This window comes from Sorex fumeus, unplaced genomic scaffold (genome assembly GCF_029834395.1).
Source record: "Sorex fumeus unplaced genomic scaffold, SorFum_2.1 ptg000072l, whole genome shotgun sequence".
NCBI lineage: Eukaryota > Metazoa > Chordata > Mammalia > Eulipotyphla > Soricidae > Sorex > Sorex fumeus.
The window spans coordinates 1,101,160-1,121,209 of NW_026606129.1; the positions used below are offsets into that span (position 1 = coordinate 1,101,160).

General features: G+C 49.0%; 2 protein-coding genes across 2 annotated transcripts in view; both read left to right on the forward strand.

Moving 5' to 3' along the window:
- Nucleotides 1–20,050, forward strand: part of UPF3A (UPF3A regulator of nonsense mediated mRNA decay) — a 116,783-nt gene that overhangs the window by 29,435 nt on the left and 67,298 nt on the right.
- Nucleotides 249–15,907, forward strand: CFAP97D2 (CFAP97 domain containing 2). Its single transcript, XM_056129262.1, has 4 exons — nt 249–338; nt 11,939–12,019; nt 13,454–13,572; nt 15,853–15,907. The coding sequence occupies exons 1-4, from the start codon at nt 249–251 to the stop codon at nt 15,905–15,907; spliced, it is 345 nt and encodes a 114-aa protein (XP_055985237.1).

The following is a 20,050-nucleotide window of genomic DNA, read 5'->3' on the forward strand; positions in this document are numbered from 1 at the left end:
CAAATCACCAAAAGCGTCCCGACGATGGGAGAATGGAAGGAGGAGGAAGGGGCAGAAGGGCTGGAGAGAGAGGGAGGCCCAGCAGGCGGCTTCCCCATTCCCTGCGCTGAGGAAGACCGTCACTCTCCTTTGTCTCCTTTGTTCGGACCAGCCCCTCCCGCAGAGCAGGGTGCCATGACGACGGTCACGTGCCCACAACTCAGCTTCTGAAGGTCGAGCCTGGAGGCACAGGAGGACAGTTACTGGAGATGCTCAGAGCTCGGCCGCTGACGCTTCCCCGGGGCCCCAAGTACCTGCAGCGTGGCTGGGAGGCAGCCTACCAGGGCCACCGGAAAAAGGTAGGACGCAGGGCCCGGCTCTCCCTCCCTGGAGAGCAAGCGACAACAGCCGGTGCTGAGGCAGAGCGGTCGGAGTGCTGTGCCGTGAAAGTGGCTGTTTTTCACTGTCACTGTCGCTGTCCTCCCGTTGTTCATCGATTTACTCGAGCGGGCCCAGTAGCGTCTCCATCGCGAGACTCTGTTGTTACTGTGTTTGGCATCTTATTCTCCAGTAAAAATGCCACAAACAGAGCTGAAACGGGAGGTGTTCCACCCCATTTCCTCAAGACAGATTTCCAGGGCCCTAGACTCGGGAACCAGGTTTCCTGAGACTCCTCACAGCCTAAGATGAAGGACAGGAGCCCTTCCAACTGTCCACTGGAGGCAGCTGTGGTCTCCTAGGAGACAGCCGTTTCTGACGCTTTGCTGCAAGATGGATGGCTGCAGATGACTGGGGGCTCACAGACTGCACAGCGGCACCTAGGAGGTGGGGTGGAAGCAGTGTGGGGGGTCACTGACTGCGGGGATCCCCGGAGATGGAACCCACACTGACTGTGCTGCAGGGATGTGCCCTCAAGAACCGGATCCCGAAAAGATAAAATTCCCAGGGGCTGAGTCCAGGGATGTGTCAGGGACAGTGTCAGAGACTGTGTCGAGGACTGAGCCCAGGGAATGTGTCTGGGACTGAGGTCAGAGACTATGTCAGTGACTGTGTCAGGGGCAGTGTAAGGGACTGTGTCAGGGACAGTGTCAGGGACAGTGTCAGGGACAGACTCAGGGTCTAAGTCCAGGGACAGTCTCAAGGACTGTGTCAGGAACTGAGCCCTAACCCTGATCCCTGGGATTGAACCCCAGGTGGTACCCCAGGATCTGCCTTGTCACCACACAGCCTTCCGGTCCATCCATGACCTTCCCCAAGATCTGGACATACTGACTTAGAGGTTTTGGGGACACTCTGCAGAGCACGCCGCCCCCACATCCCAGCTCAGGTCACAGATTGACTGCCTCTCTTTCCCAGCCCTGCACTCTGTCACTTCCCAGTGCACAAAATGAGTTCCCTGTTGGGGAGCATTTAAAAAGGTCATGCGGGTCCCCAAGTACCCTCACTGCAGTGGCCACTCCAGTAGAATGAAAATACAACCAGACTTGTATACTTCAGTATCCTGGGAGCTGGAATCATCCCTGGTTTGACACAGGAGGTAGCTGACCCCCTCAGCGTTGGCCATGCACCAGGCTCTGAGTCTGTGTGGCCACAGATAAGGCCCAGGAAGGGTCTTGGAGCCTGGAGAGTGACGGGCCACTGAGCAGAGGGACTCCAGGGTGCTGGGCAACAGCAGCAGCATGAATTCAAAGCACTGCAGTGACCTGAGCACATGGGTGCTGGTCAGAAGGCCGAGGCCTTTTGCAGTGACCGCAGCAGCTATGGATCGGAAGGGAAGGAGCAGTTTCGCTTGGCCCACTCGGAGAGAGGTCCATCCAGGAAGCCATGCAGAGCACAGGATGAGAGCCACGCAGAGGTGTGGAGAGGAGAGGAGAGGGCATGACATCAGAGGAGCAGCAGAAGTTGGCAAGTTGTCCCGTGTGAAGACAGAAAGGTTGAGGAGGGCTAGGATGGGGTGCGGGGGCCTCCCAGCCCACCGGGTCCAGGGAATCTCAGGCAACCTTTAGTGACAAGCAAGACTGCTGCTCCCATCCCCATGGAAACTGCACCGAAGAATCCTTCTTCATGTGAGCGGGGGGTGGTCAGCTTCAGGGTGACCACCTCTGATTGCTGGAAAAGGAGGAGAAGCTTAGGTACAAACTGGAGGAGGAAGGCTTGAGACTGCTGTATCCAGAACCACTCCAGAATGAGCAGATATCTCAGCCCACACTGTGTCAGTCACCCCAGGACCAGCAGACATCCCAATACACACTGTCCAGTCACCGTAGAAACAGTGGACATCTCAGCCCACACTGTCCAGCCACCTCAGAACCAGTGGACATCTCAGCCCATACCGTCCAATCACCCAAAAACAATGGGTATCTCAAACCACATTATGTCCAAACACCCCAGAACTAGTGGACATCTCAATCCACACTGTGTCTGATCACCTTGGAAACAGTGGACATGTCAGCCCACACTGTGTACAGTCACCCCAGAACCAGCGGATATCTCAACCCACACTATCCAGTCATGCCAGAATCAACGGAGATCTCAGTTCACTCTGTGTCCAATACCCCAGAACCGTGGACATCTTGTACATCTTGGGCCACTCTGTGTTCAATCACTCCAGAACCAGTGGACACCTTCGGCTGAACTGAGGAACCGAAAGAGCAATAAGTGGGGAGGGAGGTAGTTATATACTCATTTAGAGCTTCTGAATATAAGAAAATGCAAACAACCTCATGTGCATGGGGAGTGATAAGAATAAAGGTTCCTATGGATGATTCCCAAATTCTTAGCCATGAGAAGATGATCAGCTCATTTATCAATGCGACACGCACGCAGGTCCGCACCACTCCTCGAGTCTGGCTGGCATGATCTGGAAAAGCCACTGTCCTACCAAGCTTGCAGGCACACAACCCCGAGGTGCTCAGTAATATCTGACAAATTGCATCATCTGCCTTTCACCTAGAATCACTCCCCAGCATCCAGTCCAAAGGAACACGGGAAGGGTAGAAGAAACTGCATATGAGATTAATTGCCCCATTATTTGCAATAGCACAACTGGGACTAACACAAACGTCTGTCAAAAGTGAGCTGGGCGAATAAATTAGGTAGGTTTCAACAATGAAGTACCACACAACTATTGAAAGGAATAAGGCGCCGGAGGTGGCCCATAGGGCAAGTGCCCTTGTTTGCACAAGGCCCTTACTTCAATGGCCAGCACCACACACAGTAGGAAGAGGGAAGGGGAAGGAAGAACAAACACCTGAATATAAAAACCAAAATGTTTTTTCGAGAACATACTGTGAAATTTTCCAAAGTGAAATGGATGGGCTGAAGTGATAGTATTGTGGGTAGGCCTTGCATGCAGGTTCAATCCCCAGCACCCCATGTGGTCCCCTGTAGTGGTCCCTGAACACAGAGTCAGAAGTAAACTGCGAACACCACCAGGTGGGACCCAAAAATCAAAATAATTTTTAAGTAATTGGAAAAACGTGTAAAATATTCTGTTTATCTATAAAAGAGTGGGATAAAATGCAAACACATATAAATGCTATGGATTCCACGGGATATCAAGAGACCGCGTGGCCGCCCACCTGCCAGATGGTCAGACTTCTTCGTCAAGATCATGAACAATCGGTTTGAGGCTCTTCGTGTTCCCGGAGCGAACAGATGCCATTGGGCTACACTAGCACGCGACAGGGACAAATGGAGACGTTACTGGCGCCCGCTCAAGCAAATCGACGACTAACGGGAAGTTAAGTGATTAAGTGATAAATGCTATGGTACAGAATAAAGTTATTTATCTAAAGCCTAATCTTTTAGATAAATAACTATGACTTTGGGTCATGTAAGCATCTGTCACTGTCCTCCTGTTGTTCATTAATTTGCTCGAGCGGGTCCAGTAACGTCTTGATTGTGAGACTTGGTTGTTACTGTGTTTGGCATATCGAATACATCATGGGTAGCGTGTGGGCGAAATACTCTCGGTAACTTGCCAGGCTCTCCGACAGGGGCGGAGGAATCGAACTCGGGTCAGCCATGTTGGCTGCGTGCAAGGCAAACGCCCTACCCACTGTGCTATTGCTCCAGCCCTATTCCATACTATTTAATTTTAAAAATTCCAAAACATTGAAAATATAATGCATGAACAATTGCTTCAGAACCATATTGAGAGAACTAATTCTATTGTACTTAATCATTTCTATATTTGCAGAGAGCTCACTTAATGATGTAATAATGGCAAAATATTAACCTGCTTTTAGTGGTCACATTAGTGGTTTCAGCACTGGATTTCTTATGGATTGTTGTGTGTTTAGTGTAGAATACGAAAGAATACGCGATGGTGTTGGTGTAGTGGAGAATGAGGAGTTTCAGGAGAACGATCCACTGAGTTCTGCTTCGGGGTACAAGGTCAGATGAACAGGGTGGGCTCCAGGGCCTCACAGCAGCCTCCCCAGTCACACTCAACCACATCTGACAGCCATGACCACACCTAGATGTGGTCTCTAAAGTCAGCTTCGACTCGAACTCGGTTATGGAAATGGCTGTTTCCAAGTGGAGTGAGGATCTAGTCACAATAACTTGCATCACTATATCACTCCGGGACTCGACTAGAAGAGGATTCCACTGCACAAAGGTGAACTGCACACCTACAAGAGCACCACCACTTGCAAGGATTGGCACGTGCCAACTTCCTCAGGGTTAAGCAGAACACCTCATTGTCTACCTTCGGAAGACGCTCCGAGCCATCTCATGATTTTGAAAATAAATAGAGATACCCAAGTACAAGTTCTGTGAAGGTAGAGACTGTCTTTGCAGAAGTAACAGGGAATAAATGAAACAGGAGTGATGGAAACACAGACAATCTCCATCTTCAAGACCCCATCAAGTAACAGATGAGAATTGTGCACTGGTGTTAACACCCCCAGACCAGAGACAACGCAGAATGTGTCCTTCCTGCTAGAACTTTATAGCCCCACCTATGGAACAACTGAGCCTGATCTCGAAGTGCCAGATTACAGGAAGTGCCAGCACGACATCAGTGAGTCCCAACAAAATCCACTGGAAAAAATGCCTGGTTGTCTCATAATCAAGCACAAGGGGGGAAACAGAGAGGAAATATACATTAAAGAGATGTCAGATAGAAAGATTACATTCATCTGGGGAACATAAAGTAACAAAATAGGAGACAAACACCCAAGAATAGCTGAGATAAATACCAGGAGGTTTACTCCATGGCTTGGAGGCCGGCCGCACACTCTAGGGGGGAAGGCAGCTCAGATAGAGAAGGGAGCACCAAATAAAGGGTGCTGGGAAGGTCCGCCCAGGATGGGAGATGCATGCTGAAAGTAGACTATACACTGAACATGATTGCCACTCAACTCCTCTTTTGCAAACCACAGCACCCAAAAGGAGAGAGAGAACCAAAGGGAATGCCCTGCCACAGGGGCAGGGGGGGATGGGGGGATGGGGGGTGGGAGGGATACTGGGATCATTGGTGGTGGAGAATGGGCACTGGTGGAGGGATGGATACTCGATCATTGTATACCTGAAACCCAAGCACAAAAATTTGTAAGTCTACAATGGTACCTCATGCTGTTTCACTAATAAAAATTAAAGAAAAAAAAGAGATGTCAGAGGGGTTGAGAAATAGCTCAATGGAACCAATGGAACATGCTTTGCACACAGAAGATCTGGATTACAGTCCCTGAAACTGCATGGTCCCTTGTGTACCCAGCTGGGAGTCGCCCTTGAGCACCACTGGGTGTGACTGCCCCACAAATGTTCACCAAAATAAAAATAAATAAATAAATACACAAATAAATGAGACATAAGAGACGAACCCAGCCCTGTGGATGGATGTTTTTCCTCCCGGGTCCTCAGTGAAACAAGCAAGCACGAAAGAGAAAGGTGGAAGAGGGACAGGTGTGGTGAAAGAGATGTGTCTGAGGAGTTCACTAAAGAACTGCTGTCACTTCTGGGTCAACATGGTGACAATGGGCTGGAGTGGGCACAGAGGGTGGGGCGTTTGCCTTGCACACAGCCAACATGACCGACCCGAGTTCGATTCCTCCGCCCCTCTCGGAGAGCCCGGCAAGCTACCGAGAGTATCTCGCCCGCACGGCAGAGCCTGGCAAGCTCCCCGTGACGTATTCGATATGCCAAACACAGTAACAACAAAGTCTCACAACGGAGACGTAACTGGGCCCGCTCGAGAAAATCGATGAACAATGGGAGGACAGTGACAGTGACAATCACTTCTGTGTCATTATGACATTGCAGTTTGTATTTTAAGATGGTTTCCTATCTTTTAATGCCATGTATTAAGGATGTGAAGGGCCCACTCGGACTTTCTTGGCTGTAAACTTGGACCAGAGAGGGCTGGGGGTGGGGTGCAGAGGAGACCTGATCGCTCGTGTGCTGGTTTGCGAAGTCTGGTGAAATGCGCCAGGCACCCACTAACTCTGTTCTCTGCTATTTTATCTATCCCAAATGATATTCTCTATTTCAAATAATAATTTGAGTTATGAGGGAAGTATAATTATAATTACAGTTAGAAGTGATTTTTCCTAAATTCCAAAAGAGAGTAATACAATATTTTGTTATAGTTGTCTTCACAGTGGTGAAAAATATAGAACCCAGGAAAAGAATTCCAGCTGACTGCAAGGGGGTTGCAGGGGATAGAGTGAGGGTGGCCTTACGGGACACAAATCTGGTCTCAGGTGCAGCTGTGGCTTCGGGTGTGGCACGAGGAGACAGGATGCAGGAGTTCGCTGTTTGTTCTCTGTTTCCTTTGACCGACCCCGTTCAGGAATCTTGTCTTCAGGACATCGTGTGGCAGATACAGAACCCAAATGAGAATTACTGTCCCATGCAAAAGACAAAGCATGACAGAATGGACGGCAGGGTAACCCTGGTCCTTGTCCCCGCCAAGCATCAGAAGAAACCCCTAAATGCTACCGGCATGGAGGAAGAGCAGCACCAAGACTGGAGAGAGCAGAGCTGGGACCCTGAGCTGTGTGACCTGCAGCCACCCAGAAGGGTGGTCTCACTGTACTCACAGCAGCGTTTATGGGTCCTGGATTTCTTGGCTCAGGATAAGCAGATGTGGCTGCCGCCGGTCTTCAAAGACGGCGCTGTTTAGACTTGATCATTTTTAATTACTGATTCTGTTCCACGGGCTGGAGAGATAGCACAGCGGTAGGGTGTTTGCCTTGAGCGCAGCCAGCCCGGCCAGGCCAGGTTCGATTCCTCTGCCCCTCTCGGAGAGCCCGGCAAGCTACCGAAAGTATCTCGCCTGCACGGCAAAGCCTGGCAAGCTCCCCATGGCGTATTCGATTTGCCAAACACAGTAACAAGAAGTCTCAAAACAGAGACGCTACTGGACCCGCTTGAGCAAATCGATGAACAATGGGAGGACGGTGCCACAGTGCTGCAGATTCTGTTCCGCACGCGTTTTGCCTAGTAGCTTGAGTGCAGCTCTTCCTTCTCAAGCCCACTGAAACGAGTTAAAAAATCAAATCCTGATTGAACCTTCTCTCCATATACAAGTATGGCTATGAATACAGATGCGGTACAGGGGTCACAAAACAGGAAGTGCCTGCGGAAGCTGCTTCCAAGAGAAACGGTTGTGTTATCCAGTCATGGTGTGGGTTTCTTATCCTCTGACGGAGAGAGTAACATTTTTCAATATTTTCACCGCTTCTATGTTTACCAACTTATTTCGCTGTAAGGAAGAACTTCTTCCCTCTACTTTTAGCCTGGGCAACAGACAAGAGCGTTAAATAAGAGAGTGTATTCAGAAGACCAGATCCTTCAACCTAGTGTGTTAATAAGGCAAACTTGTTCAACCTGAACTAAAGTATTTCTAGATAGTTCGTGAGGTCCCTGTACACTAAATATTACAAACACAAACCAATGGCCACCCCCAGGTCTGTTCATCACCTTTCTCTCTGTTCTAGTCACCAGGTACCATGTCTGGGGCCATTGGGTTGCCCCAGCTTCTCTTGCTCTCCACAAAGAAGAGTCACCTCCAAGAAGCTAACTCCTTACTCTCTTTTGGGTGCCCAGACACGTCTTCCCTACACAGGAACGAGGGTCTCTGGCACCCCAATGCTTCTGCTCCTCAGGGCTCCCCAGGGGCTTTGGAGCCAGGGCCTCATCCTGAGCACACTAAATACCCTGTCTCCATCTGCCTTTGTCCATCTCCGGGTCCTGCACACATGGTTCTGCTGCTCGGCCTAGGCTGTGAGACACTTTGCCTGTACCGTTATCACTTCAGCCCAGATCGAGTGGCTTCCCAGAGATCTTACATTAAGGGTTTAGCTCATGGATCCCAGAGTGATTGATACTTAAGCAAGTATCATGACTATGAGGAGATTCTTTTTTATTACGTAGAAGAAATTTATAGAGCCCTCGAGCATTTAGCTTTTCACCTTTTAAAATGTTGGCATATAGGTGCACATGAGACATTCTCCAAAGTAGACCATGTATTGGGACACGTAACCAGACTTCGGAGAATCCACAGGTAAGTAATCCTATTCAGTGTCTCCCCAGACCACAACTTTGAAAAGTGAAAATTAACTACAAAAAGCTAAGAAAAACGCAAACACTTGGAAACTAAACCAGTTACTTCACAGTGGGCCAAAGAGGAAACTGTAGCACTGTCCTCCCGTTGTGTATGGATTTGCTCGAGCAGGCACCGGTAACGTCTCCATTGTGAGACTTGTTACTGTTTCTGGCATATAAAATAGGCCACAGGGAGCTTGCCAGGCTCTGCCACACAGGCGGGATACTCTCAGTACCTTGCCGGGCTCTCCCAGAGGGATGAAGGAATCGAACCCGGGTCAGCCGCGTGCAAGACAAACGCTCTACCCGCTGTGCTATTACTCCAGCCCTATAGGAAACTAGAGAAGAAATAAAAATTTGCCTGGAAAACAAATGAGAATGACAATACAGGGTTTCAGATCTTATGGAACACAGCAAAAACTATTCTAAAAAAGAAGTTCATAGCAAAGCAAGCATTCATCAGAAAACAAGAAAAAGACCCAAATAAATAATCTAAATACCATCTTAAGGTACTAAGAAAAGAACAGGTAGTTTCCCTTATAAGAAATAAACTAGAAAATATCAGAACAAAAATCAACTAAATATAAACCAAAAACATTTGAAAAGAATAATAAAACTAGAAATAGGTAGGGTTTTATTGGAAAAAATAAACAACATCATCAAACTCTTAGACTCACAAAGAGAAAAGCTAGTAAGTCGTATCATAAATTCAAGGGGAGAAGTAACAACAGATACACAGGAATACAAAAGATATCCAAGATTATTATGAAAAATATTATGCCACAAAATTCGAGAACCATGAAGAAATGGATACGTTTTTTTGGATTTGAGTTCCTAAGCCTGAGTCAGCAGAAAAGCAGATCAATTACTATCGTATAAATCAAAGCAGTATCAAAAGACTCCCTCAAAACAAAATCCTGGATATAGACAGTTCACAAGTGAGTTATTCCTGACTGTCAGAGAAGACTTTTCTATCCTTCCCAGGTTCTTACAGAAAATCAAAAAAAATTTAATCCTCCTGGACAGTTTATATGAGGCCAAAGTTATCTCATACCAAATGCGGAAAACTAAAATTAAATTTAGTTCTCTAAATCACTGAAGACTAAATTTACAGATTAGTAATCCTGATGAACATAGATGCAAGTACCCACAACAAAATCTTTACAAACTTCATCCAATAATATATTAAAAGATCAAACACCACAGTCAAGTGGGATTTACCCCAGGGATGCAAGGATGGTTTAATATTTGCTTGAGCGGGCCCAGTAACATCTCCATTGTGAGACTTTGTTGTTACTGTGTTTGGCATATCTAATATGTCACGGGTAGCTTGCCAGGCTTTGCCGTGAGGGCGAGATACTCTCGGTAGCCTGCCGGGCTCTCCAAGAGGGGTGGAGGAATTGAACTCCAGTCGGCTCGGTCGGCTGCATGCAAGGCAAACGCCCTACCCTCTGTGCTATCGTATTCCTAATTTAATTAATATCTCATTAGTACAAGTAAAGATAAAAATCATATAATTGTTGATAAGGTGGCAGGGTAGGGAGCAGGAAGGAAACTTGACACCTCATAATCTGGGAAAGAATATTGCCCAACGCTCAATTGATAAAGGGTTACAGTAGAACTTTATGAGAGAAAAACCCTACAAAAATGGCGGGGAGAGGGGAAGTTGAACAGAAACTCCCTTTAAAACATGCAGATGGTCAAAACGGATATGAAAGCTGCTCTGCATCACTTGTTGTTAGGAAAACGCAAACCAAAGCAGCAATGAACTAAAACCTCCCACCAGAGAGACCACACACATCACAAAGAACAGAATCAATCAGAGTGGTTGTGGATGTGGGGAGTAAGGGACCCTCGTTCCCTGCTGGTGGGATGCTGATTGGTCCAGCCTTTCTGGAAAACAACATGGACACTTCTCAAAAAACGAGGACTTGAGCAACAGGACCAGCAATTCCACTTCTTGGCTTCTACCCCAAGGGTCCAGAAACTACTCAAAAAAGACATTTGTACTCCTACGTTCATTGTAGCACCATTTCTAACAGCCAAAATCTGGAAACAACCCAAGAGTCCAAGAACAGATGATTGGATAAAGTATGATAGATATATACAGTGGAATACTCTTCCGCTTTAAGAAAAGATTAAATGATTCAATTTGCTGGTAGGTGGGTGGGTCTGATCGGTATCGTGGTGAGTTAAGTTAGCCAGAAGGAGCGGGCAGGCACAGAATGACCTTTCGTCTATGTGGAATATAAAGATCATAGCAGGGTAAAGAAACGATGTCCAAAGGCAACAGAACCTGAAAACTGGTGTTTAGTGGGCAGCTTGCCACGGGAAGCACGTGGTGGCAGAGGGTGTGGCGTGGGGACATGTGGAGGGAGGCAGACACCGGCGGAGGGGGTGGCACCAGAGCGCTCTATGCATGAAACCTGCCATTAACGATTTTGTGAGCCACACAGTGCCGAAAATAATTTTTTAAGAAGCTAAAAAAAACTGTTAAAATAACATAAAAATCATGAGTGCATAAATAGAAACAGAGAAAGCACTCAATAAGATCCAACACCCATTTATGATAAAAAGGTAACAAAATGAGGACAGAAGGAACTTTTCTCAATGTAGTGAAAGCCTTTTACCGCAAACTCACAGCTAGCATCATACTCAATGGCGGGAAGCCCTTGGCCAACCTGGGTGGGGTCCACACACAGTCCCCCTGTCCCCACCAGGAGTGAGTGCAGAGTGCAGCTGAGTGTGGCCCCAGAACAAGAAAATATGTATTATTTTAAAATAGGCAAAAATATTTGTAAACACACAGATAAAATTTTACATATGAATTTCGTCCCTTGGTGGTACAGTTTCAAATGGGAACCTCTTCAGAGCTCATTCTTTTTTTTTTTTTGCTTTTTGGGTCACACCGGCAATGCACAGGGGTCCCTCTTGGCTCTGCGCTCAGGAATTACCCCTGGTGGTGCTCAGGGGACCATATGGGATGCTGGGAATCGAACCCGGGTTGGCCACGTGCAAGGCAAACGCCCTACCCGCTGTGCTATCGCTCCAGCCCCGCAGAGCTCATTCTACAAATGACCAATGTTTCACTCCTGCTGAAATACTCAGTGACCAGAATGATATGGGTGCAGGGATGTGACCACTGCCCAGAGAGGTCTTCGCAACAAAGAGCTGAGTGGAAGCGTCGGCTCACATTCATCCTAACAGAATTATCGTGCCGTACACAAACGTTCTCTCCTGAAAACCGCATTTGGGGTCTGCAGCACATCTTGAATCATCTGGCACTTTCTGCCATAGCTGACTGAGAAGAAACGGTTCTACATTGATGAAATGGACAGCCAGGGTGGAGCTGAGGGAGGCTCTAACGGTGTCCTGGGGCCACTCGGCCTGCTTTGTGCCTTAGGTCCAAGAGGCCCAGCCGCTTGTGGACACAAGTGCCCCGCTGACCCTCAGCCACCTGCACCTGAAACTCAAGAAGCTGAAGGTAACTCTCAGTTCCCCCCCTGACTCCATCAGAACTATGTGGGAAATGCTAGCTCAAAACACTGGGAAGACGTGGGCTCACTTCTGGGGTCGGCAGTCACCTAGGTCAGTCATCCTCCTCACCCCAGTGGTGGGTAACTGGGTGACTGGGTAACAGCTGGGTAACGGCAGCTCAAATCTCCCCTTTGGATTCCAATTCTGGAGAAAAGAGGAAGATCTTTGGCTTCTCTTTCTGGGGGAACGAGGGTCTCTGCACTATGTGGACTACAGCTTTAGGCCACGAGTGGTCTGAATCAGGCTGGATGCGACCAGTCCAGAATATTTACTTCTTGAGGAGCAAACCACTCTTATTTCGTTTTTTCGGTTTTGGGGTTATACTAGGTGATGCTCAGGGGTTACTCCTGGCTCTGCACTCAGGAATTGCTCCTGGCAGTGCTTGGGGAACCATCTGAGATGCCAGGGATTGAACCTGGGTCAGGCAGCACACACAAGGCAAGTGCCATTCTTGAGAGTAACAATACCAGAATCGCACTGACAAGAATGTCCCCAGAGGCCAGATACAGTGCATTTCTCATGTGCTGGCATGACCTGTCTATGATGTCATGATCAGTCTATGCTGCTGTGATCTGTGGTCACTGCATGATCTGTGTGTGCTCTAGTGATCTGTCTATAGTCTCGTGATCTGTGCTGCTGGCATGATCTGAGTGTGCCTGCATGATCTGTGCATGCTTGGATGGTTTGTGTGTACTCTCGTGATCGGTGCTGCTGGCATGAGCTGTGTGTGCTGTGATGATCTGTGCGTGCTACTGGCAGGATCTGAGGGTGCTGGCATGATCTGTGCTGCCAGCGTGATCTGTGTGTGCTGTGATGATGTATCTGTGCTGTGCCTTGCTGGTTCCGAAAGGGCCTGAGGGGTCAGAATAAAAGTCAGAAGAGTGCCTGGCATGCGGGAGGCCTGGCTCGACCCCCAGGTGCTCCTCGTCTCCCCGGCATAGCCCAGAGGACCAGCAAGCACATCAGCAACCCCACCCCAGCGTGGCAAGAGTGAGACACGGTGAGACAAAGCAAACAGTACGAAAGCCAAGTGTCCACAAAGCCCAGCCCACCCTCTAAGGGGATCCCTGCTCTATCTCAGAATCACTCTCACATGTAAGACCCTTCCTCAGCATCCGCGCCAGCGGCCAGTGGCTGTGGCAACCTCAGTGCACCTGGTGTGGCTTCATTCGGGCCACTTCCACTCGGGGCTGGGATTTGCTGCATTGCTCCGGGTCAGACAGGAACTAGCCAGTGTGTGTTTCTGGCCCCTGAGATGCCCCACACAGGCGCAGACTGGGATCTGAGGAAGCAAATGAAGCCCGAGGTGGCGGGAGGGAATCTGGGATGGCAGGAATCCTCTGGAGAGGGGACGTCTCCTGCCACCCGTGTCTGCCCACAGCTGGAGGAGCAGCAGCTCTCGGTCATCGACAGGGACAACCGCCTGCTGCTGGAGAAGATTTCCCGCATCATGAGGAGCAGGGCACAGCCAGGCAGCAGACAAGACCCCACACAGTGCAGGTGAGAGGGGACCAGCCACTCTGCACCCAGCACTGCCCGAGGAGGAGAGCCGCAGGCCAGGGGAGACCCGTTCTGCATGGGGCCCACCGAGCCCTGTGAGGTCTGATATGTCATCGGGTTCTGGCGGGAATCTCCAGGGTCTCCAGAGCTCACCCAGGACTGTGGGAAGAAGTCCCTCGTTTCCAGCGTCCTCAGAGCATCTTTGTCCCTCAGTTAGACAGACTGGGGCCCCTTCCTGCTTAACAGACAAGTATCTCACCTGCATAAACAAATCACTATTCAGTGCTGCTCCCCCAGATCAGTGAGTTCCCTCGTAACTTTGCTGGGGAATTTGAGGGAGATTCTCTGCCATTAAAAGTTGGGCAAAAGATCAAAATAGACAGTTCGCCTGGGAAGATACAGGCTGATTGCATGAAGAGTGCTCAGCATGAATAATCATTGAGAAAATGCAAGTCAAAACCACAGTAGATACTACTGAAAACCAGCTAGGTTGGCTGGAATCCAAAAGTGAGATGACAAGACTGGGCGGGGATGTGGAGAATGGTGGACATGCAAAATGCTGTGTCCACTTTGGTAAATCGTCTGGCTTCGAGAGCGATCAAACAGTTATTGTATGATTTGGTAATTCTACTACTAGGTATGGTGTCCCCATATAATGGAATGTCGTTCAGTCATTAAGGAGAATTAGCTAAAAGATACAACAACATATATGAACCTTAAACACATGCTAAGTGAAAGAAGTCCATCGTCAAAGAAGGCATTTATGTGAAGGGTTCAGAATAAGCACAGCTAAGGGCTAGGGACATGGAGGGACAGAGAGTCGATATTAAAGGCTGTAAGATTTCTTTGGAAGGAGCATCCAAATGCTCTGAAATTGGCTATGCTGATGGCTGCATATTCAAGACTGCTTGTTCCCTGGTGTCTCTGGGGTCCTGCTGGCATGTGGGCAGGAATCTAGAAGGCACCTGTGAGTTTAGCATCCTCCTCCCCTTTCCCTTCCGCCTCAGCTTCCTTGTCAAGCCCCAGGAAGATCCCCACACACCTGCCGGAGCCTTTGCCTCTGTGACATGTTCCGCCTATAACTTTATAGCAGTGCCCGTGACTCAAGAGCTGTCCTACTCAGTCTCCTCCTCCCACAACCACAGCCTGTGTCCCCTGCCTGGCACAGTGCCTGGCGCACAGGGGTGTCCAGTAAGACCAAGAGGAGGGGCTCACCAGCGACCTCCAAAATTCACCAAATTGTTTTCTTTCAACGTTTTCAAAATGGTTTATGTTTTACCTTAAAATACAATATGTACTATTAGTAGAGACCAAAAAGAAAAATTAATTTCATCACCCAAAATATTTTTGTATTTATATTTTGTTTTGTTTTGGACCATATCTGTCATTGCTGGGGGCTGCTCCAGACTCGATGCTCAGGGATATATCCTGCAGTTCGTGGGCATCACAGGATGCCGAGATGAACTCGGTCTCCTGCGGGCTAAGCCTGTGCTCCATCCCTCTGAGCCATGGCCCCGTCCCGAATAAATCATTGTATGTTCTGACTTTTCTTACTTGCTGTTTGATCAGGAAGGTTTGTGCTCATCAGAAAGTGCTCCGAGTGAAATCTAGGGGCTGCTCCCACATGCTGTGACAGCAGCACCATGACTGGAGCAGCCTTTACCAACAGGTTGCAGCCAACCACCCCGGTGCCTCCCTGTTATTTGGGAGCTGAGGCGGACCCTAGACCAATGTTCGGACTCTTTGGTCCTTGGCTTGTGTTGAATGAAACGGCTGAGTTCTCATTTTTCGATCTACAAAAATGGCAGCTTTGCTGCATCCAAACTGGCCTTCTGCCACGGTTAGGCCGGCTTGCTCTCATCGTAGCATCCCCACCTCGCCCTCACTTCCCACTTGTCAGACCATTTTCTTCAGCCCTGGTCTGTCCTCTGGTCTCCACAGGGACTTCAGTGCTGGCCCCTTTCTTCCTGCAGCCTTTCACACCACCAGTGTCCACAGAGCCCTTCACACCCTCAGCTCTCTTCTCACCGGGACGCCGGCAGACGTGTACACCGAGTGCTCTGCCAAGGCCCAACTCTGGCACACAGGAACTCACTCAGGGCAGTGAGTCAGCCGGGGAGGGAAGGAAATGTTACTCATGGCCCCTGAGGCAGGATGGCCTGCTGGGGTAGCTCTGGAAGGGGCACCCGCACACGGCAGGGCAGGGCAGGGCAGGAGCTATTTGCTGGCAGAACGGTCTGTTTCCGGAACCCTAAGGACCGGGCGCTGACCTGTTATCAGTGACGCCCACTGGGAGGGTACTTGGGACTTCTGGGGTCCTGAGGAGCGGCTGTAGCCGGACAGTGTTCACAGACACTGACCCATGGCAATGTCCTGCAGACACTGTCCCGGAAGTACTGTCCCTAGGCACTATCCCCTAGACACTGTCCTGCAGATGCTGCCCTGCAGATACTCTCCCGTAGGCGCTGCCCTGCAGTCCCACAGACACGCCCTGAGGTCACTGTCCCAGGCACTCCCCCGCAGATGCCGCCCGTAACCCTGAAGCCTCACTGCCTTCTCCCTTCTGCTCTGGACTCCCCCTGCACAGCGCAGGAGCCAGCAGCCCTGCTCTCTCTTCTGTGCCACTGCTGTTGGCTCAGGCTTCCTCCTCTCTCACTGTCCGTGGTGGCAGCCTCCGCTCCGCACCCTCCCGGTCCTCTGCTGCCCGCTCTGCGTGTTCTCACCATGATCGCGTCAGATCGTGGCTCCGAGCCGCTCAGCACTGCTCCCGTGCCTGGAGCAGAGGCCTGTGAGCCCACGTCAGAGGCCACGGCTTCCGGCACACACCGGGCGGGATGGGCTGCTGAGCACTGGCTAACAAGTGCAGGGGGCCAGGTGCCCCTCCCAGGGACCTTTTCTGCCCCGCGCGCTGCCTTGTCCTGGTGAATGAAAGGAGCACATCAGTGACAAGCTGTAACAGCACTTCAAGAAGTGTCTATGTTTCCCCCCTTTAAAGTCTGAACAGGGGGAGAAAGACCTTTGCGGAAAGCAGCAGGCAGCCAAGATCCTCCTGGAGAGGGTCACAGACCCAGAGTCATCACATCCAGTGCAAAGCTGGAAGGAGAAGAGAGCAAACAGGGTCACCAAGATGCCACCTGCAAGGCTGCCGTGGAATGCAGGCGCCGAGGGAAAAGGTACTCCTGGTTTCACTTTCATCCTAAACTCCCCAGACGCAGCGAGCAGACAGCCTCAGTGAGGGCTTGGGTTTAGGGCACTTCGTCCCTGTCAGCAAGCGCGTGCCGAAGGGCCGGTCATACTCCGATAATAAACTCAGAACAATGACTCAACGGATGAATTCATCCATGGTGTCTTCTCAAAAACGTGTTAGGAGATAAAAATGAGCTTGGCTTAGTGATTGTAGGTTGTGGGAGCAAGATATGGTGAAAAATAACAGCAGGATCTTATGCATAAAACCTCATTAAGAAATCATGTGACGATCCATAATTAGCCATCGCAGGCTGCATCCAGAAAGACAAAGAGAATTAGTCACTTGAAAGCGCTCACCATGCAATTGAAAGTCTAAACTCTACCTCTTCATCTAAATCCTGTCACTGGCAAAACCTTAATTCTGAATGAAAAATGAGGCCTTATTTCTGTTGTGAATTGCCTGCTCCTACATGTCCCAGTGAGTCGAGGTAAACTGCAGAACCCTTAGACTCCTTATTGTGCATGCAGTCATTGAGTGGTGGACCCCAGCAGACGGCCGTCTTTGAACCCCGGCCCTCAGAGGGGAAGAGGCATGCACACCCAGGGTCAATCGGCACTTCAGGCAGGAGCTCTCCCTAAGCTCCTGGGCCCCCAACCCTCCCTGCCTCTCTGCCCAGGGCGCCTGCTGGTTCAGAGTCACCCAGGCATGCCTGGGAGGAACCTGGAGCCCCCGGCCTGGAGCACAAGCTTTGCATTCAGGGTCCTGAGTTCAATCTCTGGCACCACATTCCTCCGCTGCCACCCACCTCTCATCCCTCCCTCCCTGAGCACTGCTAGGGAGTCCCTCCAAATGACCAGAAAGGCAGAAGTTCTCCTGAGTTGAACCCCCAGGAATAACACCCATAACAGTTTTCACTACGTTTTATGTATATCTTTTTCTTAAAACAGAAATGGAAGCAGAGGGGTTAATGGTGCCGCCAACAGGTCAACCTGTACCTGCAGGGCGAGTGCAGCAGCAGCCTGATAGTGCTTCAGGCTTCCTGACACCCCAAAATTGCCGCTGTGCCTTTGGCCAGACCCCAACAAGTTGGGGCCAAATTTACCAAGAAATTAAACAACCAAAACTTAGGTATGTGGGAGCCACCCCACAAACCACCTCCGGCTCAGCTACACAAGTTCATTCATTGGCCTGATTTCAGAGACCCATAGATGAATCTCAAAAGAGATCAAAGGCCACAGTTAATCTTGGACCTGTGCTCGACTGAACAGAACGGGGTAAGTCGGAGGGGGGCGGGTTGGCCTGGTGAGCAGAGCCCCCAGCAGCCACTTGCTTCCTCAATCCAAAATTGCCACCACACCCCCCGCCTGACTCCGTCTCAGGACGGACCTCACCAAGACAGAATCTGCTGAAAACTTTGGCATGCGGGTTTCGTGACTGAAATCTCCAGGCTTTCTCAGAATTGGGTTGGGCTACCCCCCCTCACCATCTCCCTGTACTTCCAGAAGCCTCGGCAGTCACATCCACACCTCAAAGCTGCCACCAAATTGAAAAGCTACTCCAGCCTTACTGTCCCAATAAAATAATGAATGCCCTGAACAAACACCATGACCTCTTAGCACCTGTACTGCAAACCATGGTGCACAAAAGGAAAAGGAGAGAGAGAGCAAGAAGGAAAGTGCTTCCCACAGAGAGAGGCTGGGGCTTGGGGTTGGGGTGCTGGGGATTGTGGTAGGGAAAAGGAGGACATTGGTGGTGGGAAATGCGCCCTGGTGGAGGGATGGGTTCTGGATCATTGTATGACTGAAACCCAATTACGAACAGCTCTGTAACGGTCTATCTCACAGATATCCAATTAAAAAAATTAAACAATAAAAGTAATGTGGAGTTCATGTCCAGCTCAATCAGCTTAATAAATGGCTGAATAAATAGCGGCTACATTTAAAAAAGAAGAAAAGAGGGAAGCAGAATCCATGTCGGTTTCTGCAAGTTGCTCACTCTGAGCAAAACTATTTAATGTGCTAAGTATTATTTATCTTTATGATTTATTTTATTTTTAAATTTGTTATCAAATCACCATGAGATGCAGCTACAAAGCTTTCAGATTGAGTTTCAGTTCTACAATGATCGAACCCCCATCCCTTCTCCAGACCTCCACTGTTGTTCATCAATTTTCCACCACCAACGTCTCCGGTATCTCTCCCGCCCCTTCCCTGGCAGGCAATTTCCCTCTTACCTTCTCTCTGCTTTGGGGCATTATGGTTTGTAATTCAGATACTGAGAGGCCGTCATGTTTGGTTCTTCGTCTACTTTCAGCACACGTCTCCCTCCCGAGCGATCCTCCAGCCATTATTGACTTAATGGTCCCTTCTCTTTCCCAACTGCTAAATATTATTAATGAAAGTACCCAAGTTCAAGTCATAGGAATATTTTTTATTCGCACAGGAACTTCTTTTCTATGTCTTTTCAGTAATTACAAAATGTCATTTAGACATACGTGTGTGTCCTAATTTGTGTACTTCGTTCCCTGCTTATGGAAATCCAGGCTGTTGTCCAGAAGAGTTCTCTCAAGTGGTCGAGCACATGCCTTGTATGTGTAAAATCCTGAATTGGATTCCCCAATCCTCACCCTCTGTAGCTCCCCTGCCCCTTATAGGTCCCTCAAAAAAAAAAAGGGATTCAGGGTATTTTCAGTTTTTCACTATTCAGAATGAAACTGTGACAACCATCCTGGTCCAAATGTAATTCTACACATATTGTTTCTATAATTTATATTCCTGAAAGGGCAGGTGCATAATCAAAAGGTGAGCATTGTTTTGCTTTTTTGGGGGGTCACACCCGGCAATGCACAGGGGTTACTCCTGGCTCTGCACTCAGGAATTATTCCTGGCGGAGCTCAGGGGACCATATGGGATGCCAGGAACTGAACCCGGGTCGGCCACATGCAAGGCAAACGCCCTCCCCACTCTACTACCGCTCCAGACCCACACTGCATTTTTTATACCAATTGCCCTCCAAATAATGTAACAACTTGCAATTCTACTTGTAGCTACCAAAAAGTATCAAAAAGTATCCTCAAAAGTCAACTTTTGTTGACTGTGGCATTGTAATTATTCATACTTTTGAATTTTGTGCCATCTGATTTCTGTAATGAATCACTGTTCAACTATTTATACTGGTTATCTTTTAGTTATAAATATGTAGAAATTATATAGTGTAAATAACCTGTACTATTGAATAATTATCATTTAATCTAGTTTTTTTTAGGTAGATATCACTATTGTCACTTTCCTT